This window comes from Electrona antarctica (assembly GCF_951216825.1).
Source record: "Electrona antarctica genome assembly, chromosome: 23".
In the NCBI taxonomy this organism is placed as follows: domain Eukaryota; kingdom Metazoa; phylum Chordata; class Actinopteri; order Myctophiformes; family Myctophidae; genus Electrona; species Electrona antarctica.
The window spans coordinates 2800588-2826770 of NC_136804.1; the positions used below are offsets into that span (position 1 = coordinate 2800588).

Below are 26183 nucleotides of genomic sequence, written 5' to 3' on the forward strand. Positions count from 1 at the left end.
ATTGGTGCCAAAACCTGATCAGAGCGTCCGTTTTTGCACGGACTACAGGAAAATAAATGCAATAACAAAACCGGATTCTTTTCCGCTTCCGCGGATGCTGGATTGTGTTGATCGCGTTGGGGCTGCACAGTATGTAACGAAACTTGATCTCCTGAAAGGATATTGGGCGGTGCCATTAACACCCCGTGCGTCCGAAGCCTCAGCGTTTGTGACTCCCGACAATTTTTTGCAATATACGGTTATGCCTTTCGGTTTAAGAAATGCACCAACCACCTTTCAACGACTAATGAACAAAACACTGGCCGGTATTAAGAACTGTGATGCGTACTTGGATGACGTGGTGGCGTACTCCTCCACGTGGGCGGAGCATATCCAGACACTATGGTCCTCATTCACAACGGCGTTTACGCTCATAACGTTACGTAACGTGAGCGGAGCGTGAGCGGACAGGCATTTACGTGGATTCCCACATTACGTGGGAATTCATGAAGTTGAACGTGAACTTGACGGTGACGTTGTTTGGTCGGAAACTCCGCTATAAGCTGCGCCAGCTCAGAGGGTCGTGTACTGCTTGCGTAGATTTATTCAGAAGGCTTTAGTCTTCATGCTGACTCAATTAAAAGTCCCCAAACCTCAGATAAAATATGTAGGCATGCGTCAACATTGGTCAGCACATAAAAAAAATGATAGCTTATATAAAAGCCAAGTATCACTTGTATGCCTAAATGCAAGCATTCTAGAGGCAGGTTAGCCTAGAGTCCCATACAGAAACTGCCCCTGCAAGCCCGACACCTTTTTATTTATTTATTAGGATATTTTAGCATGCGCGATTGCGCTGCTCACTTGACAGCTTTCTACTCGCAGTGCAACGCGTTGTGAGCTTGTAGATCGGCTCTCGCGGACTCGCGCTGCATGTTAAAAAACAAACTCACAATTATTATAAGAACATACACTTATCTGCATTCTGCACTGTACGAATCCAACGTTGTTTAGTGTAGTAATGCCTGCAGTAGGCCTATTGAAATTGTTTTGTTACGGAGCTCCTTTGAGTCACACTGTCGGTGTGTGTGTGTGGACAGTCCAATCTGGGTGAAATTCACATTGGAAAATGAATATAACGGCGAGCCTGGCCCGGACAGAACAGATTATTTCTATGGTTCACAGACATGCCGGTCTGACAGACAGACAGCAGTCACGAGGGCTAATTAGCCCTATACAAATATAGAAGTCCACATTATTGCATCAGCGGGTGCAATTCGGCCAGTCATAGTTTTAAGCCAGTGCACCTTAATTAATTATAATATGGGGAACTTATAGCTAGGCTGTAGGCTACTACATTGATCTCATCATGAGATCAATCAAGTTTGGTGCCAAATGTCCCGTGAATCATTTTAATATGACGACATCATGAAATGAACCTGCACTTAGATCTGACAAAGAGGAGCTACCCGCCGTATATGGTTGAAAATTTAAATAGCTATAGGCCTATGCCTACGTGTCCATGATCAGAACAAATCCATTCTCCACATGGCATTCAGACAGATGACAGTGAGATGATATTAATCTATTCCCCGCATGAATCAATGCAGCTCTGATAAAAATATCGGATATATGTTTTACCTCTGCAAAGGTGTGAGTGAGCAATTGTTCAATAGAAAAGAAAAGGCTTTATAATATAATTGCCAAGTATAGGCTAGCTTGCTGCCTTGGTCCCGAACTTAAATAAATAAATGGCCAAGCTGCATTTTATACGGTAAGTCAGCTTGCCATTGCTGTAGCGGTGCAGAGCAGCGTTCACCGTTTTGTAAGCTTGGGAAAATGATTTATATAGTTTAATGGTAGGCTATAGACAATATAAAGAATCACGCACAAATGTAATGGTATATGGATGTAAAAAAAGAGACTGCAGGTGGTGGTCGTCGCTCCGGCGCTTGACATGGTCAGATCATTTTCTTTTAATTTTCTGTCCTTTGATGGATTGAGTGTCAGTTTGTACAGTTTGTATTGGTAGGCCTATAGTGGTATACTTTATACAATGGTGCAAAAACTTGTTTGTGGTCCTGTGGAATTATGAAATTAATAGAGGGCTATATTCATGATATATCTGCACAGCACTGACTGACCGCGGCAGTATAGCCTAATTTCTTTCCAGCAATCATTTTTATTTTAATTTGTGAAGCCACTATACTGGAAAATATCATTATTTTGTTGCATTCCGTCAGGAGGACCTCTATTTCGTTTGAGCTGTAAGGCCTATAGTTCTTTTTTGTTTTTTTTACTGCTGTCTGCTGAGTCATGCTTGACGCCTTTTATGGTGTGAAATGGGGCGTGGATCAATGCAAATGAAGTTATCCGCTGATTTTCCGATCATTTGGCACCCGCTCGCATTCACCTGCGTACCTCACAACATACACCTGCGTACCTGTGGTACACACCGCTCTTTGAATTGCACGGCAAAACAACGTTGCGTGATCGGACGGAATTCCCGCATCTGTTTACGCTTCCGTTACGCTTCCGTTACACTCTGGTGTATTTCTCCTTTGTGAATGAGGACCTATATGAGGTATTCGGTCGGCTGCGAGAGGCTAATTTGACAGTTAACCTCGCGAAATGTGAATTTGGGAAGGCTACGGTTACCTATCTGGGGAAGGAGGTGGGTCAGGGTCATGTACGCACCATTGCGTCAAAAGTGCAGGCTATTAGGGAAGTCCCAGTACCACAGAGTAAGCGTGAGCTTCGCCGGTTTCTAGGTATGGCAGGTTACTATCGGGGGTTCTGTGGGAATTTTGCTGAGGTGGTGGCGCCACTGACAAGTATGGTTAGCCCTAAAGTCCCGTTTAAGTGGTCCTCGTATTGTCAGGTGGCATTTGAGTCTGCTAAGGCTCTTCTCTGCAGCGCGCCTGTCCTTGCAGCCCCTGATTTTTCACGGCCGTTCAAATTGGAGGTCGACGCGAGTGACAGGGGGGCGGGGGCAGTGCTGGTGCAGGAGGATGTTGAGGGCATTGATCACCCGGTTTGTTATTTTTCAAAGAAATTCATGAAACACCAAGTGAATTACAGCACTGTTGAAAAAGAGTTACTCGCTATGTTGTTGGCGTTGCAACATTTTGAAGTATATGTTGGGTCTAGTGCGCTGCCTGTCACTGTGTATACAGATCATAGCCCGCTAACCTTTTTGTCCCAAATGCGAAATAAAAATCAACGCCTGATGCGGTGGTCCTTGTTACTACAGGACTTCAATGTAGATATTCAACACAAGAAAGGGAAGGACAATATAATGGCTGATGCCTTGTCGAGAGCTCATTAAGGAGGGTGTCGAGAGATCAAACATTCTTTGGGGGAGAATGTTTGATTTTGGGAAGGGGGGTGTGATGATATTAAAGGTTATGCAGGGGAAGTCGGGCAGTGTTTCTCCTGTGTATATATGTGTAGTCTGCGTGTGTGCGCGCACGCGCCTGTGTGTGCAGGCTCGCGTGCGTGTGTGTCGTGGTGTGAGTGGGTGATTGTAACAGGGGGAGTTCCAGGAACAGACGCAGCCTCGCCGGATTGGTGCACAGAGGACGACGCCAAGTTTAAAAGGCTGTCAGAGAGCCGGTGACAGCGAACCCGTGCCTTCCTGACTCCCAACCCGTCCGCTCCGTTGTTAGCAGTAGCCATTTGTGCATGTGAAGCTCTGAACAGATATGTAGTCAAATATACCATTGCCGCACTTGATCCAGTATGTAAGCTAACAGATAACAGTCCGACTTGAACACGGCCTCCTGCCAAGTTCTTCTCCTCTAGGCGAGGGCTCTCAGCTAAAGATAAGGGAGGGGGTCTGATCTTTTGTTTTCCGTTTATATATTGTTTTCTGACAGGGAGGTTAGCAATTGTATTTTGGTTTTGAATTCATTGAGGCAAGCATTCCCTTTTCTTTCTAGTTTTGTTTTGATGTTCAGTCCTCCGCTCTTGGAGATTTTGTACCCGTTGCCTGAGAGAACAAATAAAAAGAAAACATCGAAAAGTAAACTGTTTGGACGGCGGTTTTCTTGGGAGCTGGGAAGGTCGGTTTTCCACACTTTATGTTGTCTCGGTTCCCCTAGACCGAGACATCACAACACAGACACTGTGGCCTTCATCTGGGTGGACGACAAGCAGAGTGCAGACCCATTGCAGAGGACCTGAGAGATCCGGATGGACTGTCAGGATAAAGATCTGTTCGGCCCAAGCAATTTGAAGCTTAATAGACCAAATAGGAGTATTTGGTAATTCATTAGTTGAATGTGTGTTTGTGTAGGCATGGGACCAAATCATTGGAATAGGCAAAGCGGTTTAGACATATGTCTACCGAAACGTTTTTTTTATTTTCGTGGTGAACATGCGGGTAGGTACACCTAGCTATCTGGTGTCGGAAGGAACTAATGACTAATTCGCCTGGCCATCGAAACCTGAAGACTAGGGAGGAGAAGTAGCGATAGAAAGTTTGGGGTAGGCAGAAAAGCCATGGGGTTCAATGACAAGGTTGCATGCCTAAGTGAATGGTATGAGTGGAAAGTGTATGTTTACAAGCCTGTATGAGTGGAGAGAAAAGAGTGAATGTGTATGTCTGGTGAGTGAATCTATAGACCTAGCAGTACAAACCATGTCTTTGAAGACTATAACTATAGTATTGAACAAGAGCAGAGTTACACGGGGGGAACACATTGCGAGAGCATGAAAGCTAGGACCAATCAAATATTGCTGGTAGAGGTCACATTTTAAGTGAATAATAAATACATACAGCCAAATGTGCAAGGAGGAGGCGACGGCGGACATGCCTTCCTAACAGACTGTGACCATAGGGAGTCGTGAACCTGTGGTCTGCACAGACTAGCTGGTAGCAAATACATTGTTTAAATGGTGTTTTTTTGGCGGCTTTCGCCTTTATTTTATATTTTTTATAGAGGGACAGACAGTAGGCTGACAGGAAATGGGGGAGAGAGATGGGGGAGTGACATGCAGTAAAGGCCGTCGGGATCGGGAGTCGAACCCGCGGCACACTGCCAGACTTGGACTACCGGCCAAGGTTTCCTGGACCTCTGAGCCACGGCCCAGGCCAGCAAATACATTGTTGAGAGGGGGACTCGTAGAGTCCAATTGGCCCCCACCTCCAGAGGTGGAGTTTCAACCAAGGTATCCGGACCCAAGGTTGAGCGTTAGGGTTAGAGCTGACGGAGTTATCTGCCCCTCAGCCTAGAACCACCACCCTACCCGTAGTATCAATGACATTGTTGAATGTCATTGAAGCTTTTTTTTTCTTTTTTTACGTCAGTGAGTTGGTAGTTAATGTCATATTTTAGAGTAAAGTATGGAAGGAATTAGTTTTTTGCATTTGTATTGATTTGCGGTTTCTCATTCCCTGTTGTATAGAACAATTAACCTCCTGGACATAGCAGTTTTAGCAGGGCTGGTCATTTTCGCGTGAATTTGGCCCAGTGACCACAACCAGCGCGCAGATAGCAGAAACTCTACCGCCCGCTCCGTCGAGGCACACACAAACAAACAAGCCCTAATACCTCCACTTTAACAGAACAACATAAATGATACAAACCAACAGACAACTACACAACCCTTTGTAGAGGGTTTATTTGTCACTCACTGATACAGTTACAGTGAAATTATCATGATGGCACTGGCAGAATGGCAGCACGCCCGGACCTTTCCTGGTGGCCTGCCGCCTATTGGCCTGCCTGCCTGTCAAAAAAAAAGTTTTTTCTTTTTTCTTTTTTTAATCATGGCGGCCCCCTGCGGTCGCGGCCCACCGGGAATATGCCCGGTACGACCTGTGGCCAGTCCAGCCCTGAGTTTTAGCAGTTTTCAGGTCAGCAAATCTCAACATCATGTAAGATCAGTGATGTAAATGGGTTTTCAATGAGTCCCGGGATGCAGGGATGGTCTTTGAGAGGAGTCCCGGGGACGTTTTATGAGTCCCACTTCAACGACGAGGAGTCATATTTTGCCATTTTGTCAAGCTGCAGCATTTAACTCCCATTTCATTTGATATGGTTACAATGTGGTTATATTCATGTGGAAAACAGAAGAAGAAATGATTATTATAGACTCAACATACTAACTACTGATCTTTTATAGCAGCACCATTACGCACGTTATGGTACAGTTGGATCTGTTATACAGCAGAAATACAGCCTTTTGTTACTGCATGTTATCAGGTATGATTTGATTTTTATTAAGGATCCCCATTAGCTGGTGCCATAGCAACCAGCTAGTCTTCCTGGTCCAGCTAGTCTACAGTAGACATACAATTACAAATACACATTTGTTAAAAAAGTCAGTATTCAACTTACATTAGTTCTGATAAAATTAAAATAAAAATTGCTAAGATTACAAGTGAGAGCGTGAAAAAAAAAAAAAAACACAGTATCAGATGGAATTTTAGATGCTTTTTAAACGTTAATTTACTGTAGATGCAACAGAGGTTTCGAGGCAGGTTATTCCAAAGTGTCAATGATCTATAAATAAATGATCTCTTTAGAAAATTATATTTTGGGCGAGGTAGATAGCCTTGTGGATGACATCTCTGTGGGTGATGGCGTCTGTGTTTATTTGAATGAGATTACTCTTGAGCTGGACAATGATACGATTCAGGGTAGGGACTATAGGGAGGGGTAACGATGCCTCCTCGCCCCTGCTGCCCCCTTGCCCAACACGCACCCACATACATACTCTCACACACGTAGATGTACACGTAGGCACATTGCTCCATCGTGTATGCACACACCTGCACACATTTCTGTCTGTCCTTTCTCTCTTCCTTACATGTACACCGGTAAGGTAAGCCGGCCTCCTGGCGAAGTCATTGCGCGCTTTCTTTTTTCTGGTTTAGGTATTTCATTTTTCTAGGCGATTTTTCTTTAGTTTTATTTTTGATCTTGAGGCTGCGGTAGTTCAGTGCGTTATGTTGCCGCCAATGTGCATGCCTTATTTTACTAAAGGTTATCAGTTTATGTAGGCCTGTATAAGGCTTCAATGTATTTCATTGATTTATGATAACCGTTTGACTTAGTTATACCTATATGGTCGTTATTTTGGTTGTACTAGTACACGCGCAAGCTTCGTTTGTGTTATTTGGTTTTGGACCTAGGGGGGGTGTGGACTGTGGAGGCATTTTGCTAAGGATAAGTGGGTTTGTTGTATGTGGGTTTGTAACGCTAATGACCGGTTCTGCTAATGGGGTGTGGGAGGATTTTAGCTGAGACTAAATGGGTGGGTTCATTTGTCGACTATTGGGTTTGTTTTTGTGGGTGATTGTGGTTGTGAACCTTGTCTGTCATTTTCACTGGGCGGGTTGTTTTTGTTTTTGATTGGCTATCGGCGATCAAAATAGGGGGGGGGGGGGGGGGTGTAGCATATTTCAGGGAATCATGCAGGCCATCACACACACACACACACACACACACACACACACACACACACACACACACACACACACACACACACACACACACACACACACACACACACACAGGCCATACAGTACAGCACATATACACACAGACTCATAGGGTCACATGCACGCACGGCACCCACACACTCTCAGCCACACACATGATAGCATAGTTAAGCACAGACACATAATTTGAAGGGAATCATCCCTCACTTACCATATACAGTCCCCCCCCCCCCCCCCCCCCCCCCGCATATCACACGCACGTTTCACACACACGTCACAAGCACGTGAAGACCACTATAGAATTTCCCTAATATGTATATGTTTGGGCCAACGCAGACTGCATGGTGATTGGAAGGTAGCATGTTTCAACGCACACACCAGTGGGGTCCATACACACATTAATGGTACGTGCACATACATTTACAGCAATGTATTGCCCCAGTATAAAGTGACAGACAAAGGAAGGAACTGCCCCCTTTTCCTCCGATCCTTTTCCCATTCCTCCATTTATTCAATTGTACAATAAATGTACCTATATGTTAACCTTGAACCTTGTCGGACTGTATGAGTCTCCCAGTTCATTCCAACTGTACATTTCCTGTCATTTCTCTGGACACGACAGAGCAATATAAACTGAACTTCCCTCCGGAGATCAAAGGCTTTCCGATTTTAGAGTAATGGTTGTGTGTTTATTTTGTGCGATTAATTTGCTATTAATTTACAGTTACACTGTTTACATGCACACTGAGCGCAATTATAACGAGGCAACAATTATTTTTTCAAAACAAGGTAAAGTTTTCAGCGCAAATAAAACCATCAGTCTGTATGAATTGGAGAATCACCAAAAACAAAGTTTGATGTGATATACACATTTTCATATCGTTTGAAAGGGGACACACATGAAGATTGAATGTTGTTGTCATACATTAAAGGGATAATTAGCTAATTGGTGTTTGAATTGCACTGTGTTTAGGCCTGACGTCGAAAAAAATAAAAGATTTGTGCCTCATTTTCACGATATTTCAAAAATAGCAGATCTACAAGCTCATAGCGCGCCACCGAGTGGCACGCTATGAGCTTGTAGGTCTGCTATTTTTCAATAGCTAAAGTATAACATAATGCTTAGTTAAAACACCAAAAGGGGTTCCCGTCCAGAATGGGTTCATTGTAGACCATTGGATGCGTTTGCAAAATCCGTGGTGAAAAAACGGTGAACACTTCAATTCTCAATTCTCGGTATCAGTGAACACTTCAATTCTCAATTCTCGGTATAGTCCACAATTCTCAATTCTCGGTAGTCCACAAATAGAGATGTTGTGTTCTGCTGCTGAATCTTTTTTAGGTTCCCGTTCCAAGTTCCTCATACCGGTCCAGAACACATGCAAATTAGGTTTGACCCAATTTTGGGGGGACGCAAGGGGGTTTATCAAGCTGAGCCTAGCTGCGGTAATGAACTCTGCTTCGTGCTCAGTGTTGCCCTCGCAGAATTGTTGTCTCCAGTGTGGGCCGCGTCGCTGTAAAACCTGTACGTTGTACCTGTCTGTGTCACGATGAACACACCGTCCGTGTTGGATCACACAAGGTCGGACACACGGCACATGGAGCTACATTTTGAAATGTGCATGTGGAGTCTAGACAGACAGGCAGGCAGGCAGGCAGGCAGGCAGGCAGGCAGGCAGGCAGGCAGGCAGGCAGGCAGGCAGGCAGACAGACAGACAGGCAGGCAGGCAGGCAGGCAGGCAGGCAGGCAGGCAGGCAGACAGGCAGGCAGGCAGGCAGGCAGACAGGCAGGCAGGCAGGCAGGCAGACAGACAGACAGACAGACAGACAGACAGACAGACAGACGAATCGACCGCAGTACAAACAATATACAAATATATTATATGGTCAGCACACTCTATAGTAGGGAGGATCACAACAAAACAAAAAAAGAAGTGATATTTGAATTAAGTGAAATCACTGAATATACCTTTAATTGTGCAACATTGTTTTCTCACTCAACAGTAAACAAATTGACAATTTAAGAACTTTTTTAATAAAGCTAAAATGAAATAAAATAAGATTACTGCGTACCACATACTCACGCATCGTGTGAGCATGTAGATCTACTGCCTTAATGCACAGGTTCTCAAAGTGAGGTTTGGGGGACCCCCAGCAAAATGAGATATACCAACATGGTTAAAATGGGTTTGTATAGGAAAGGAAGAGCATCTGATAAAATGTATATCAAATATCTAAATACTGAATCAAGCAAACTGTCTGGGGTTATAAACACAAAAGCCAGAGTAGTTTGAAAGTGAAATATCCCTTTAAGCCCTATTTGTTTTTTTGGCAGAAAATCATTTCAAATGGGCGTCCGCGGCCAAATACATGATGAATGTGAGGATCCTTGACATGAAAATGTTTGAGAACCAGTGGCTTAAATGTAATTCGGAATGTTTTGATGTGTTATGTGTGTTTTATATGCAGTGGTGATGCCAAAATTATCGTTATCAAAATATACTTAAACTACCCAAGTAAAAGTATTATTAACGTTGTAATGGTTTCTACAGTAGCTTATTTAGGGGTGCCAGGCAGTGTTGTTTTCGTCGACTAAAACTATGACGAAAAGTGTTTGTCGACTACATTGTTTCACTGACGAAAACTAAATGGAAACTAAATTAAAACTAAGCTATGATGACTAAAACTATGACTACATATACTGTCGATTTTGAACAAATAAAAACGAGACTAAAATGTTATGAAGGGACTAGTGGACAAGAGATCCAGTATAAGTCATTTTACACTTCGATCTACAAGCTCACAACGTATCGCAGCGTGAAGCTGCGACGCGTTGTGAGCTTGTAGATCGGCTATTTTCAGCAAGTGTAAAATTACGACGGCATCAAGGCCCGCCAAAATACATTTTAGTCGACGGAATCACCTGTAGATTTAGTCGACAAAAATCTTATGATATTTAGTCGACTAAAACTAGACTAAACACAAAAACATTCCAGGTGACTAAAATGTGACTAAAACTAAATTAAAACGTTTCAAGAGACTATGACTAAAACTAAAATAGAAATTTGCTGCCAAAAACAGTGCTGCCAGGCAGGCGTGTGCCTACCAGAGTGGAACTTGGTCCCCACCGACACACCGAGCACGTTTTTCGGATTTTTAGTGGCGTTTCTCCATCGGTTTTCCGATTTTGTGCAACCACCTTTAGGCTCTCCTTTTTTGAGGGGTGCTAGCCCCTCCTATACAGCTTTTGTGTACACATGTCTCAATATTTGCCATTGACAATGAAAGGAGAAATTAGGTCAAATGTCTGCCAAATATGACATAAATGTAACCAACCAATCACATGAATTCAGTTGTTCATGAGATGATGTATGATGATGTATAATGATAAGAGCGCCCCTCACTTCACACAGGTGTGATTTTTGTGTAGCCAGGTGGTGTTAAGGAAAACGAACAAAGGACTCAATAAAAGATAAAGAACCCTTAAATGTCTTGGAACAGCCTTTAAATTAGAACCAGGGGTGGGTTAGATTACAATGTAATATTTGCATTCACTGAAAATAACAAAAGCATCAAACAACGTAAATAGTATTCAAAATTCAGTTGCAATAGAGGGTATGCGCGTGACATCTGGCCTTGACAGCCCATACATCCAAACAGAAAAGTCCAGAAAAATCTGATTGCATTAAACGACATTAAACAAAGTTAAACTCACATATTTGCAATCCCATAGTTGGAATGAAGTGTGAGTCATGACCGAGAGAATAAGGTCGCAAATACAAGCGGCCGAAATGAGTTTTCTCCGACGGGTGGCTGGCATCTCCCTTAGAGATAGAGTGAGAAGTTCAGTCACGCGGGAGAGACTCGGAGTAGAGCCGCTGCTCCTTCGCCTGGAAAGGAGCCAGCTTAGGCGGTTCGGGCATCTGGTTAGGATGCCTCTCGGGCGTCTCCCTATAGGGAGGTCCTCGATGCATGTCCCACTGGGAGGAGACCCCGGGGCAGACCAAGGCGCAGATGGAGGGATTACATTGACTCACTGGCCTTAGAACGTCTCGGGATCCCCAGGAGGAAGTCACCAATGTTGCTCTGGAGAGGGAAGTCTGGAGCTCTCTGGTGGAGCTGTTGCCCCCGCGACCCGACTACGGATAAGCGGTTGAAGATGGATGGATGGATGGATAGTTGGAACGGTGGGGCGTTGCCATAGGAACCGGACCAATGTTAAAAGCTTCCGTTATATAGAGTATACGTTGGGGTACGTGTATATACGGAGATATGACGCCAACTAGCGTCGACGTCCGTATATATACGTACCTTAATTCAAATATCACTTATTTTTTGGTTTTGTTGTGATAATCCTCCCTAGAGTGTGCTGACCATATAAGGAGTTCCTCCCTGTCCCCAGTTAACCCCTGGGGTAAAAAAAAACATAGGTTTCGTTTTTGGCAAGGTGCCCAGCCTTCATCCAATCAGGATATAGAGGGGCCTTCCGCCAATCATGATCGAGCAGGGGCGGGCTTTGGTGTGCGTGCTGTGCGTACATCTAGTTTGCGTCCGAGCATAGACATGGTAACGCCCCACCTGCCTCTGATTGGCCTACTGCAGACACTGCCCGTCTTGACTGTCCTCCGAGATGTGAGGTTTAGTTACTCCGTGGTGGGAAATAATACAAGAGAATGACAACTTAGCACGCGCTACAGAATGCAGCCTTGTAACTAACTTGTACGTTTTATTTTTGTAGAAACGAATATTGTTTATGCCGTTTGCTTTGATTTGACTTGACTTTTTGAAATGTCTATGGGAAAAATGCATTGGGATTCATTTCCTGGGCCTGGCGTCGTCATGAAAAGGGGCGGGACTGCGACGCTCTATAGAGCCAGCCTGCTTGGCAAGCGGTGCATGCTCTCTGGGGACAGGTTGAATGAACATTCAACCAAGAAACAGGATTGTGTCAAAGGTCGTGTCCAACCTAGACACAGGTTCTAAATGTCTCAATAGAAGAATAGGGACACCAAATACAACCACCAACCCCCAATGTATTGTACTTTATATATATTATGTATATTGTATCAACATACTCTACCATACAGATTAGACAAAATAACATTTTATTCACGCAAAAAAAAAACACACACAATAGAGCTTTAACTAAATGTGTACTTTGTTTACACCGGTGGTTCCCAAACTTTTTCATGTCAAGGACCCCCAAAATGACACTAATTAGCCCCGCGGACCCCCATTTGAAGAGATATGCCAGGGACCCCCCATAAGAGAAGATTTGTACGGCTCTAGCAGTGATTTTCAACCATTTTCATTTCAAGGACCCCCAGTTTGACATGCATTAGTCTACACGGACCCCCCATTTAATGGCATTTCTATCTCTGAGACCCCAGTAAAAGCAATGATAATGTAACTCTGAGAGTGTAGAAATTTGGTTCCATTTGTACACTCTCAGAGTTACAGACCCATAAGGGTCCATTCGGTTCCAAATTATCATTTAGCTGGGGACCGCCTGGAACCCCCTCAAGTACCCCTAGGGGTCCCTCCCCGGACCCCACTTTGGGAACCACTGGTTTACACCATTATTATATGTGCAGCAGGGCTCGCCGCATTTCAACCGTGGGGTGAGGGTGTAGTCGGTGACAGAGGAGAAAAAGGTTAGCCTTGTTTCCAGCCTGATTGGCTATGTTGAACTTGTTTTGTCACTTCGAAGTGACAAAAACTAATTCACAGTAGGTCACGAATCAGGCTGGGAAACCAGGCCTAAGGAAAGGGATCCTTCTGCGCCAGCGGCCAGAGTGAAACGGTGACAAGCATGCATGGCTGCGTGTGAGTTACCGCAGGTCAGCGCTAAATATATCACAGACTGCATGCTGTTTGCAGTTTGCAGCACAAACACAACAGTTAGCTGCCTACAGGCTGTAGAGAATATGCTGCTATAGAGCTGTCTGAAAGACACGAGCTCTGAGGACACCGGAGACAGGGCGACAGGTGAGACAGGTGCAGAAACTCCTCATACGTTTGATCCATTTTGACCTGAAGACGATTCTACAAATGCCTTCTAAATCATGACAGTTTTCTGAAAAAGCTATGTTTCTATGTCAGTCGTTCTTTGATTTTTCAAAAATAGCAGACCTACAAGCTCATAGCGCGGCCCCGAGTGCCGCGCTATGAGCTTGTAGATCTGCTATTTTTCAATAGCTAAAGCATAACATAATGCTAACACCAAAAGGGGTTCCCGCCCAAAATGGGTTAATGTGCAACGCAAGCATGCATTACTAAACGACTTGTCAGGAATGGACAGTATAAGTCCAGATTGTTGACAGAACTAGAGATTGTATGGCTAGCCTCATTGTTGCGTTAGTTAGCACAGGGGTTCTCAACGTTTTTGGCCGGGGACCCCCGGAAATGCTTTGGCAATGTCTCGGGACCCCCGCCCCGCCCCCTCCCGACCCCCAATATAAATTGACTGCTACAATAACCTTAAACCATTTTGGGCGGGAACCCCTTTTGGTGTTTTAAGCATTGTTATAATTTAGCTATTGAAAAATAGCAGATCTACAAGCTCATAGCGCGCCACCGAGTGGCGCGCTACGAGCTTGTAGGTCTGCTATTTTTGAAAAAAAGGGAAAATATTTTTTTTTTTTGTTTTTTTTTTGAAAATAATTTGGGGACCCCCTAAAATAATTTGGCGACCCCCCCGAGGGGTCGCGACCCACGGGTTGAGAACCCCTGAGTTAGCAGACGAGTTGCTGTAGTCATACTGTAACTTGAGTGACAGATGACGTACTGACATAAGGCCTGAGCAATCATGCAAGGTCAAGGTTTCAGCCTCAGTCGTAGCTGAAATTAAAGTTAAATATTTCAAAAATGTGAAACTCAGCCTGTGACGGCCGTCTATGTCTATGACGTACAGTACGTACAGTATGAGATATTACGACTCCTGCAGAGCCACGCATTATTCAATTCAATTCAATGCAAAGGAGCTTTATTGGCATGAGAAAACAAACGTTTACATTGCCAAAGCAAGTGCATGTCACAATGAATACGATAAAATCATGTGAACTGAGCGGTGCAACTATACATTTATTGTTTATTGCTGTACTCTACTGTGCTCTGTACTGTATTGTACTGTGCAGGGAACATCCAGACCCCCAGGGACGGTCCGAGAAATGGTCGAGAAATGACAGAGTTACTATGTGGGGGTCCCCGGGGGGTCCTTGTGGGGGTCAGGAACGGCCTAGGGCTCGTACTGTAGTGTACTCTGTGCCACTTTACTCTGTGCTGTACTTTAGAAAGTGTAGCTCAGTTTCTACCACATGTTGTGTGCAGTGGGTGCATAGTCTGTCCCGTTCCCTTGGGGGCGGAGTCTGTCTGTGGCGGCCTTTCTCTATTGCAAGGCTGTGTTCACTGAGTCTGTACCTGTAGTCAAGTTTTGGGTTGTTTACCGTGTTCATAACCGTATTCAGCCAATGTATATTCTCTTTTTAGAGATAGATAGCATTCCATTTTGCTTTGGTTTTTGGTGGACGCTTTCCAGTATGCCATGTAGCTTTCTTTTTGTTTTCTTATAATCTGGTTAAGTGACCGGATCGGATCGGCCCTTATTTGTCATATCGGGTCATATCGGTATCGGCAAATATGCCAGTCTAACCACAGATCCGACACAGGGGTAAGGGGTTGACACTATGGCAGGTAAATAAAATGTTGGGACATGTGGAGTTTGCTTTGGAGTTGCCCAAACTGCAAGTGCACATATGAGTGAGGAGTCTGCTATAAACACAACACGAGATATAGCTATAAACACAACATGAGATCACAACACTGGTATCTGTATTCGGTATCGGTATCGGCTAACACAGAAATTGAGGTATCGGGATCGGATCGGAAGCAAAATAAGTGTATCGGGACATCCCTAAGGTTTTCTGTCTGTGTGCTTGCATCTGTGTATAGTCCCTGGACCAGCTGACTAAGGGGGCATCCCTGTACGTTTTCTCCATGATTGAGGGCTATATTATGGAGCGCGTCTGGTGTTGCTTTCTTTTAGGTGGTCATGAAATTTAAGTGCTCTTCTCTTTAAAAACCCATTAAAAACAATCACAGAACCGGATTCTTCTGGCGTTCACATGACAGGTGGTTCGGGGGTTAAGACTTTCTAGTTTTCTCTGCGTCTGCAAGATGTCACAACTGACATCACTCATTCACAGACATGCTCAGGAAATTGAAAGATTATGGTGAACATGGTTACCGATTGCCACGTGAGGCACAAGAAGGGAGGATAATTCTCACTATAGTATAAAATAATGATATTAAGGCGGTACAGTACTATATAAAAACAAATTATAAATACATTTTAGGCCAATCTGTATGGTATGTTAATGTTTATACAACTTATATAATTGGGGTGGTTGGATTGTCTTCCTGCTCATCTTAGATCATGTCAAAAGTCATGTCTCACCTAGACACAGGATCTGACACGAACTTTGACATGATGGTCAAGATTCAGTTTATCCCCTGAGCAACCGGTGTCTGTCTGTTGAATGGCCGAATTGCAAGCTTGTATTTAGGCTATTTTCACTTTATTGAAAGAAATTTGCCTGTATTGACTATGAATGAGTTGAAAGTGGTTAAGTCTATGGATTTATAAACCATTGAAAAGTATTAACTAGGAACGTGTGACTAAATAATTAACTACATTGGATCCATTAGAACACAGGTTTGTTTTCCCGGAACAGTAACAGTTCTGAACATGCAAGGTCCTCAAAAAAGCTATGATTTTCATGAATGAAAAATATATCAATGCTTTTTTTCCCCTAAATCTTTTAAATTTCCTCGATCAAAAAAGAAATCCATAAATAAGAAAACAAATGTTTGACGGGCCAAGCTACACCGGGCATGTGTGTGTTTGACGTAAGCGCACTGTGCGCACAAAGTACGCGTGCGAAATGCCCCCGGCTACACCAGATCTGTGGCGCGCGGCAGATTCGTGCGGGACCTTCCGGGAGGATATATAGATACACGCGCATGGGGGCATACGCACGTAAAAAAAATAGAACCGATCCTATTTTTAGAGCACGTGTATCCGTGGCCCGCGGTATTAGGGCATTCACTTCTAGTCATTTTTACTAGTCGACTAGTTGTTTAATCGTTTACCCGCCAGGAACATAGGAATATTAACACGTAGAATCTTGTAGCCTGCCACAAACGGAAAAGCCGTTTTAACAGCGATGTATTCATTAATGCATGTTTTAATACGATCGTATCGAAATCTACCGTCCGTTAGCTTTGTTATGCTTCTGACACAATGGGCGCGGCCATTTTGAAAATGCGCGCGCATCCACTAACATTGCCGGCTCTGTTTTCAGACGGCTTTATCTCACAGAAGCGACATTGCAGAGGACGCTTTGTCCCAGACAAGCGTTTTCAACGGCCTGTAGCAGGCGCTGTGATACTCGCGGTCCACTTTTTCCACCACCGACCGAGAGAACGAGCACCAGCTTCGTCAACACACACGGAATGGTTTCATAGTAAAATGCGATACGGATATTTGGCTCTTCAAAGTAAGTGTCACGCGTGATTAAACCATGGCAATACGCAATCGAGGGATTAATTAATGGCGGCAGTTAATGGGTTAACTACCTATTATGTAAAAAAATAAATAAATTAAAAAAATAAACTTTTTTTTTTTTTTTTTATAAATATTTGTACATAGAAAAACTGTGTACATGGTGACTATAACTATAATCTACCTGATCTTGAGGCGTACAAAATCGGGAAAACTTTTTTTTTTCTTATCAACTAGTCAACTAGTACCAACAAGGTCGACTAGTGGATTTACTAGTCGACTAGTAAACTAGTCGACTAGTTGCTTAATGCCCTACGCGGTATCCGTGCGTCTGGTGTAGCTGGTATCATTGACATATATTGGTCCTATCCAAACGCACTGTACGCGTGCAGTAAGCGCATACGCACACGCGCAAATTCGCCTGGTGTAGCCCGGCTGTAAGAAGTAGTGAAAATAGCCGATCTACAAGTTTGAGTCGCGGGAAGACATACATTTTCTCGTTTGGGTCACGGGCTAAAACGTTTGAGAACCAGCGCCTTAACATACATCTTACATCATGTCAAGTAGCCATACCGCTGGCTAACCAACACCTGCTAGTAGTAGGACTGCTACTGCTAGAACGACACCAGATGAATGTAATTAACACTAAATAACCGCTAAACATTTTGATTTATGTACTATGGTGACACGACATGTAAGCTAATAAAGTTAGAGACGCAGTTAATTTAAAGCGTGCATGCTTAACACAAAGGTTATGCTTCTAAAACGTCATTTTTTCATATTACGATATTCCCAGAATAGTGATGCCATAGGGTTTATGTGGTTATGAGCGGCCATAGCTGAATGCCACCGAAAGACCAACGTTTTGTCTCCCCCACAGCGATGGGTGACGGTGAGATGGAAGGTCTTGAGGAGGAGGTCTTTAACTTTGCCATCCAGGAGAGCCTACAGGACACCCACAGCCCTCCATGCTCTCAAGAAGCCAACAGGTACTGTGCGGCGGTATTGAGAGAGCATTTCAGGTTACAGTTCTAACCAGTAAGACGCCCTGAGGGCGAGAAGTGTCGAGAAACAACAGGTCTGGGAATTCCCATATATATATATATATATATATATATATATATACCAGGCGGGGCCTCGGGCCAGCCCAGTTAGGGACGGTTCAGGTAGGGCCGGGCCTTATTGTCGGGCCTGTTGAGAACTGCCGGGTGCGGCTGCGCTAATATCTTTGGGACGGGCCCGTCTAGAGTTTGAATGGACAGGTATCAGTCAAAAGGGAGACATCGAAGAGGTAGGACGGGTGAGGAAGGATCAACATATGGAATGTCAGAACAGGTCAGCTCCATATATGGAGATCTATAAGGGTTTGAGGTTTGAGGTCAGATGTAGAGTTGCTGGCCGGCTCCATATATGGGTCCTAACAGGGCTAGCCCGAGGTCCCCGCCTGGTTCTTACCTTATCCCATTTTGACCTGAGATCAGATTCTAAAAATGTCTTCTACATCCTGACAGTTTTCTGGAAAAGCTATGTTTCTATGTCAGTCGTTCTTCGATTTTTCAAAAATAGCAGACCTACAAGCTCGTAGCGCGCCACTCGGTGGCGCGCTATGAGCTTGTAGATCTGCTATTTTTCAATAGCTAAAGCATAACATAATGCTAACACCAAAAGGGGTTCCCGCCCCAAAATGGGTTATTGCGACCGTAGGTCTCCGTTTACTATGAAAACCTGCAAAACCTGTCTGCGCCCTTCAGGGCGAGGTGACTTCTCGCCCTCATGGGGCGTCTTACTGGTATATATCAGATGAATATGCCGGTAGAGTTAAACATTGCTGCATGTCATACCATCTCTCTCATGCCTCTCCTGTCTCTCTGTGCACTGTCTCGATCAAAATAAAAGCACAAATGCAGAAAATATATTCCAAAACAAAACGATGTGTTCTGACAATTTCCTTCCGGTTATTCATGTGGCCAAAACAAATTAAATGGTCCTATTCTAGACGTATAGTGTAAGAGAGATCTGATTGATTGATTGATTGATTGATTGATTGATTGATTTTTGATTGAAATATTTATTAACAGTTTGCAGAATTACAGTACATTTCAAGCACAAACTCAATACAAAGGCTGTTAACTGTGAGTGGACGACCCAATTAAGCATTACACTTGTTTACAAGAGGGTCCACCATGTTTAATTCATCAAAATCAAGTTCAACAATGTAATGAACAGACAAATTACAGACATACGTTATGCTCACAGACCATGGGATTCAAAACAGGTTGTGCGTGCGTGCGTGCGTGCGTGCGTGCGTGCGTGCGTGCGTGCGTGCGTGCGCGTGTGTGCGTGTGCGTGCGTGTGCGCGTGTAAACATGTAGGCTGTTTCGGTCAGTCAGCAAGTTACCACAGGGGTCCTTCTTTAAAAGGATTCCTGAGTGATGATATCCACTATATATGACAGGATGAACTCACAGCTGGTGCAAGCTTTTAACTGATTGTTATCTTAAAGTGTCATCTTTGTCCCTAGGCCATCTTTAGTGACTCCACAGATAGCATCTTGTCACCCTATGCAACACTATTTGAAGAATAGACTGTATGCATGGCCTAACTCAGGGGTTCTCAACCCGTGGGTCGCGACCCCTCGGGGGGTCGCCAAATTATTTTTGGGGGTCCCCAAATTATTTTCCAAAAAATAAATAAATAAAAAAAGATGTTTTTTTATTTATTTTTTCACGATTTTTCAAAAATAGCAGACCTACAAGCTCGTAGCGCGCCACTCGGTGGCGCGCTATGAGCTTGTAGATCTGCTATTTTTAAATAGCTAAATTATAACAATGCTTAAAACACCAAAAGGGGTTCCCGCCCAAAATGGGTTAAGGTTATTGTAGCAGTCAATTTATATTGGGGGTCGGGAGGGGGCGGGGCGGGGGTCCCGAGACATTGCCAAAGCATTTCCGGGGGTCCCCGGCCAAAAAGGTTGAGAACCCCTGGCCTAACTGAACCAATGAAAAACATGACTTATTACAAATATGAATGTACAGTTATGACATATTTCGAGAGGCATAAGCTATCCAAATATACATCATCCCCCCTTCTGGGGAATATAACATTCCCCAGACATAATTCATATTTCATAAATGACCAAAATTATTTTTCCAAAAAAAAAAGTTCACTTCTTGTTTTTCCTCAAAATAAATCCCAAAATGTCCAAATTCCCCAAACGGTCTCCCTTCGTAGGTAATTACCCTCTTCCCCCCTGGATAATGAGAAGGTAAAACACAGTCAGGTTGACACAAACCTCAAAACAAAATGAATAAAATCAAAACCCTAAAAACAAAACAAACCAATCAATCAAGCTATAGCCTACTATCAATCAAAATGTACCTAAAATACAAACACATCAATCAAAATCTCTTTTCATTCCTAAACCGAAGTACCCCTTTTCATTAGGGCATGGCTAGAATATTATACACCATGATTTCTTAAGAGATAATTGACAAAAATGTCAACTTCAGAATAGAAAGTCTTTCTTTCCCCAAACTAAACCTCAAAGTGTCAAAAGCAAAATGTCTGTCCTTCACGCCAAATGCACAAATGGAGTGAATTGAAACGGAATGCTCGGAATTGGGGGCGGCCTTTGTTGAATAGGTAGAGAGGCCGTCTGCAAAGCAGAAGGTTCCCGGGCCGGTTCGCCTCCCAGCCTATGAGGTATCAAGGTACGGTCGCCACCTAAACCATCTCGCCCCTCGATTTTTTTCCCCGCCGACCTCACGCCGACCGCTTGGTGCCGCGGGGTTCATGTATTTTTTTATTTAGTTTTACTGAGAATAAGGTTAGAAATACGTTTAGCGTTAGGCACAGTTTTACTGGGGTGAAGTTTAGATATAGGGTTAGGTTTAACCTGATGTATCTTTCTCACAGGGTTCTTGTGGATTATTTTACCTAATTCCTTGATGTAGCGGTTGACATTAACCCATTTTGGGCGGGAACCCCTTTTGGTGTTAGCATTATGTTATGCTTTAGCTATTGAAAAATAGCAGATCTACAAGCTTGTAGCGCGCCACCGAGTGGCGCGCTACAAGCTTGTAGGTCTGCTATTTTTTTTAAATCGAAGAACGACTGACATAGAAACATAGCTTTTTCAGAAAACTGTCAGGATGTAGAAGACATTTTTAGAATCTGATCTCAGGTCAAAATGGCAAATGGGTTAATTGGAGATCCACACAGGCACATATCCTTCTTTCCATTTATTGGTCAGCTTTACATCAGGTTACAGATATCATCGTTCTATACAGTTACAGCATATTGAGGCCTTCGTCCCAGCTAGCAGAGCGCCTAGGTTCCCCCATGTCTCTCTCTGCTGTCTCTCGCAGTTCTCCCTCATTCTCTGTCCCATCTTATACATCTCTAAACATGCAAGGGTGACACAAATTAAGGGGTGTCACCTTTGTCCCTTGTGTGTGTGTGTGTGTGTGTGTGTGTGTGTGTGTGTGTGTGTGTGTGTGTGTGTGTGTGTGTGTGTGTGTGTGTGTGTGTGTGTGTGTGTGTGTGTGTGTGTGTGTGCGTGCGTGCGCGTGCGTGCGTGCGTGTGTGCGTGCGTGCGTGCGTGCGTGCGTGCATGTGTGTGCGTGCGTGTGCGCGTGTAAACATGTAGGCTGTTTCGGTCAGTCAGCAAGTTACCACAGGGGTCCTTCTTTAAAAGGATTCCTGAGTGATGATATCCTGTATATATGACAGGATGAACTCACAGCTGGTGCAAGCTTTTAACTGATTGTTATCTTAAAGTGTCATCTTTGTCCCTAGGCCATCTTTAGTGACTCCACAGATAGCATCTTGTCACCCTATGAAGTTTGAAGTTTGAAGTTTATGCATTCAGACTGTATGCATGGCCTAACTGAACCAATGAAAAACATGACTTATTACAAATATGAATGTACAGTTATGACATATTTCGAGAGGCATAAGCTATCCAAATATACATCATCCCCCCTTCTGGGGAATATAACATTCCCCAGACATAATTCATATTTCATAAATGACCAAAATTATTTTCCCAAAAAAAGAAGTTCACTTCTTGTTTTTCCTCAAAAGAAATCCCAAAATGTCCAAATTCCCCAAACGGTCTCCCTTCGTAGGTAATTATTCCCCCCTGGATAATGAGAAGGTAAAACACAGTCAGGTTGACACAAACCTCAAAACAAAATGAATAAAATCAAAACCCTAAAAACAAAACAAACCAATCAATCAAGCTATAGCCTACTATCAATCAAAATGTACCTAAAATACAAACACATCAATCAAAATCTCTTTTCATTCCTAAACCGAAGTACCCCTTTTCATTAGGGCATGGCTAGAATATTATGCACCATGATTTCTTAAGAGATAATTGACAAAAATGTCAACCTCAGAATATAAAGTCTTTCTTTCCCCAAACTAAACCTCAAAGTGTCAAAAGCAAAATGTCTGTCCTTCACGCCAAATGCACAAATGGAGTGACAATACATTTCATCAGTGCCCTTAGATAGAGCAACATCTAGAAAAGGTCAGAGTGTCAGATGACAGCTAGGTGACAGATCAAAAGCCATGCTTTCAATAGCACAGAGAGGGGCGTGTCAAGTCAACTGTCCTGTTTAAGCTTAGGTTTCTTTAGGAATACCAGGCTGTTTAGTTCCGCCGGCTGTACGCCCGGGGCGAGTTGGTAAAGGGGCGACTCATCTGGTATTCGCCTAGGCTATGAGTTAAGTGTCCTTGAGCAAAACACTTAACCTGCCCCGACCGTTGATCATAGCCATCTGAAGCTGATTTTTCCCTACAAGACTATAAAAAGGTCTCCCTCCCAAACAGCATGCTATCAACTGAATGCTATGCTTTGCATGAAACTGCACAATTGGTCTCAATTAAACAATTAAAACATGTTTCAATGTCTATTAGGAAGGAAAAGAACAGTGAAGACCACCGCAAAATAGTTGCCGCCATTGAACAAGGTAAGAGATTAAATTACAAACATATAGCAGTATTTCAAAAATAAGTAAGACTCACCCTGCATAAGAATAAAAAGTGTGTCCATGACCGATGCACATGTATCCAACTATTTGGAGTAAAAACCAAAACCTCCAATTCGCTCTGAATTACACACAATTCAATTCAATCAGACTGAATACTGCCTTGCCTTCAACAAGCACTTTGCAGACTATGCTGGGCATTTATTTGATAAATAATCATGGCTGGTGTTGGTGTTGATCAGGGTTTCTCAACTTGTGGTCCGGGCCCTCTTTTTTAAATGGTATGCTCCAGTTACTGTATCTCTGAACAAATTAACCCAACCTCGAAATTTAAAAAAGATATTTTCTAAATCATGACAATTTTCTGAAAGATTTGAGGCACATTTTAACGATTTTTCAAAAATAGCAGACCTACAAGTTCATAGCGTGCCACTCGGTGGCGCGCTATGAGCTTGTAGATCTGCTATTTTTCAATAGCTAAATTATAACATAATGTTTAAAACACCAAAAGGGGTTCCCGCCCAAAATGGGTTAACCAGTTTAAATGGTGTGTTTGTTAAATGGTGCATTTTTATAGTGCCTTTATCCAAAGCACCTTTATCTACATTACAGTCATTTAGCAGACGCTTTTATCCAAAGCGACTTACAATAAGTGTATTCAACATAGGTAGGGAACAAAAACTACTAATCACCAGAAGTCTTTAGTGCATTTTCTGCAAAAACAAGCAACCAAGAGTATACCTAGCGCTAAGGTAAAAGTGCAATATATCAGCTACCTATTTCCTTAAACAGATGAGACAAAATAGCTAAATCAAATGAGCATGAGCTAAAACAATTAAGTGTATCGACTAAACAAGATCCAATAAACAATACAACAATAGAAAACAAGCGTTCGTACAACTAGTTAACAACAAGTAGGTCAGGCAGAGAGGAAGGGTAGTGTTTCCTGAAGAGGTGGGTTTTCAACCTGCGGCGAAATATGGGCAGTGACTCTGCTGTCCTAACATCAGTGGGAAGTTCATTCCACCACTGTGGGGCCAGAACAGAAAAGAGTCGTGACCGTGTGGATCGGCCAGAAGGACCCTTGAGTGACGAGGCAATCAGTCGCCCCGAGGTGGCAGACCGAAGTGGTCGGGCAGGGGTGTAGGCATCGACCATAGCCCGGAGGTAGGAAGGAGCTGTTCCTTTCACTGCCCTATAGGCTAACACCAGGGTTTTGAACTGGATGCGAGCCGCTACGGGGAGCCAGTGTAGAGAACGGAGAAGGATGGTTGTGTGGGAGAACTTGGGGCGGTTGAACACCAGACGAGCCGCAGCTTTCTGAACAAGCTCCAGAGGTCTGATGGCAGATGCCGGAGCACCAGCAAGGAGGGAGTTGCAGTAGTCCAGGCGGGAGATGACGAGAGCCTGGATGAGCACCTGGGCTGCCTTCTCCGTGAGGAAGGGGCGAATCCTCCTGATGTTGTAGAGGAGGAATCTGCAGGACCTTGTCACTGATGCGATGTTTGCCGAGAACGTCAGTTGATCGTCCAGGGTCACACCCAGATTCTTCGCAGTCCGAGTTGAGGTCACCACAGCATTATCAATGGTGATGGCCATGTCTCGGTGCGGACAGCCCTTCCCCGGGAGGAACATCAGCTCGGTCTTGTCCAGGTTGAGCTTCAGGTGGTTTGTCGACATCCACGCCGAGATGTCAGCCAGACAAGCAGCAATGCGTGCCTCCACTTGGGTATCAGAGGGGGGGAATGAGAGGATCAGCTGGGTGTCATCGGCATAGCAGTGGTAGGAAAAGCCATGGGAGTGGATGACAGCACCCAGAGATGTAGTGTAGAGAGAGAAAAGAAGAGGACCCAGAACCGAGCCTTGGGGAACCCCAGTTGTGAGCCTGTGTGGTTCTGACAAAGACCCTCTCAGCATCACCTGGTAGGAGCGACCCGTCAGGTAGGATGCAAACAGGGAGAGTGCAGAGCCTGAGACACCCATCCCCTCGAGGGTGGAGAGGAGGATCAGATGGTTCACCGTGTCGAACGCTGCAGACAGGTCCAGGAGTCTAGTCTAGTTATCTTTATAAACATTTAACTCCTCCAAACACATATAGCACTCAGTTTACACTCAAAGAACGGAAATATACACTCTTGAGCGGTTTTGTGTCTGTCCTTTTGACAGATGTACATAATATGTACTGTTACCGTAAAAGCATTTTTGTCAATTAAAAACATCAACTTCAATAGATATTTTTAAATCTCTCCTGACTTCATCTCAATGTGAACATTTGTAACGGTGGTAGTACAGATGACCTAAACCAGCGGTTCTCAATCTTTTTTCACGTAAAAGGACCACCAAATTGAATACCCATAAGAGAATATTTGGGTTCAAATCTTTCAAAGATGTTTTAGAAAATGTCTTGGAAATAGCCGGTCTAAGTTGTGAACTTGTACATCTGCTAATTTTCAAATAATGGCCCCTATACACACTGTAGGAGTTTTAAAGTTGTCGGCGAGTCATCAGATCGTTGTATTTCACACTGCAGGAGTCTTTTTTTTAAATCGTCTGTCATTATATCGTTGTGGCTTTCACACTAAACGATTGGTCGCAGACTAGGCATCACACACTGCAAGAGTTCAATAAAGTTTATATATTATCATCTGATCATCTATCAATACAGTCGACACGACAGACAGACAGACAGACAGACAGACAGCAGTGCTGTGAGCAGTGAGCACAGCTGTCCTGTGCTCTCATTGGCTGTAATACAGGACTTCTCTGGACGCGATCGCTGTATACTGTACGATGTCCAGTCGACGACAGAGCCAAATATCAACCCTGCTTGATATTCAGAAACGCTCGGGAAGGCGTTTATCGGCGCTATATCTTCTCGCAGAGCCTTTCACACACAGCGAGCAAAACCTTGCTCAAAGATACAGACCCCGCCCCCGTCTATTCCTATCCTTGCGGACAATGGCAAAGTTTTCAATTGCAACTTCGGAGTCAGTGATGGAAGAATCCAAATGTCTTTCAGAGAAGCACAAAATGCTCGCATTGATATTTTTTTTGCCAGCTCACGTAACTCACTAATCTTTGGTAATAAGCTGCAGATGTTTAAATGAAAACAGTGCAAACCCTTTGATGTAAAAGCAGAGTTATGTTCTTCGGTGAAATCCAAGGTGTCCAGACAGCGTCGTAGCCTTTGGCAGCT

At 43.8% G+C, this 26183-nt stretch overlaps 1 protein-coding gene across 2 annotated transcripts in view; it reads left to right on the plus strand.

Annotated features, from left to right (window-relative positions):
• Nucleotides 1–13322: 13322 nt before the first annotated feature.
• Nucleotides 13323–26183, plus strand: part of asb15b (ankyrin repeat and SOCS box containing 15b) — a 128437-nt gene continuing 115576 nt past the window's right edge. For both annotated transcript variants that reach the window (XM_079494079.1, XM_079494080.1), the window contains exons 1-3: nucleotides 13323–13417; nucleotides 17872–17980; nucleotides 22917–22969. In XM_079494079.1, the coding sequence (XP_079350205.1) occupies nucleotides 17874–17980; nucleotides 22917–22969 (160 nt within the window). In that variant the 5' untranslated portion in view covers nucleotides 13323–13417; nucleotides 17872–17873. The remainder of the gene's footprint in view (nucleotides 13418–17871; nucleotides 17981–22916; nucleotides 22970–26183) is intronic.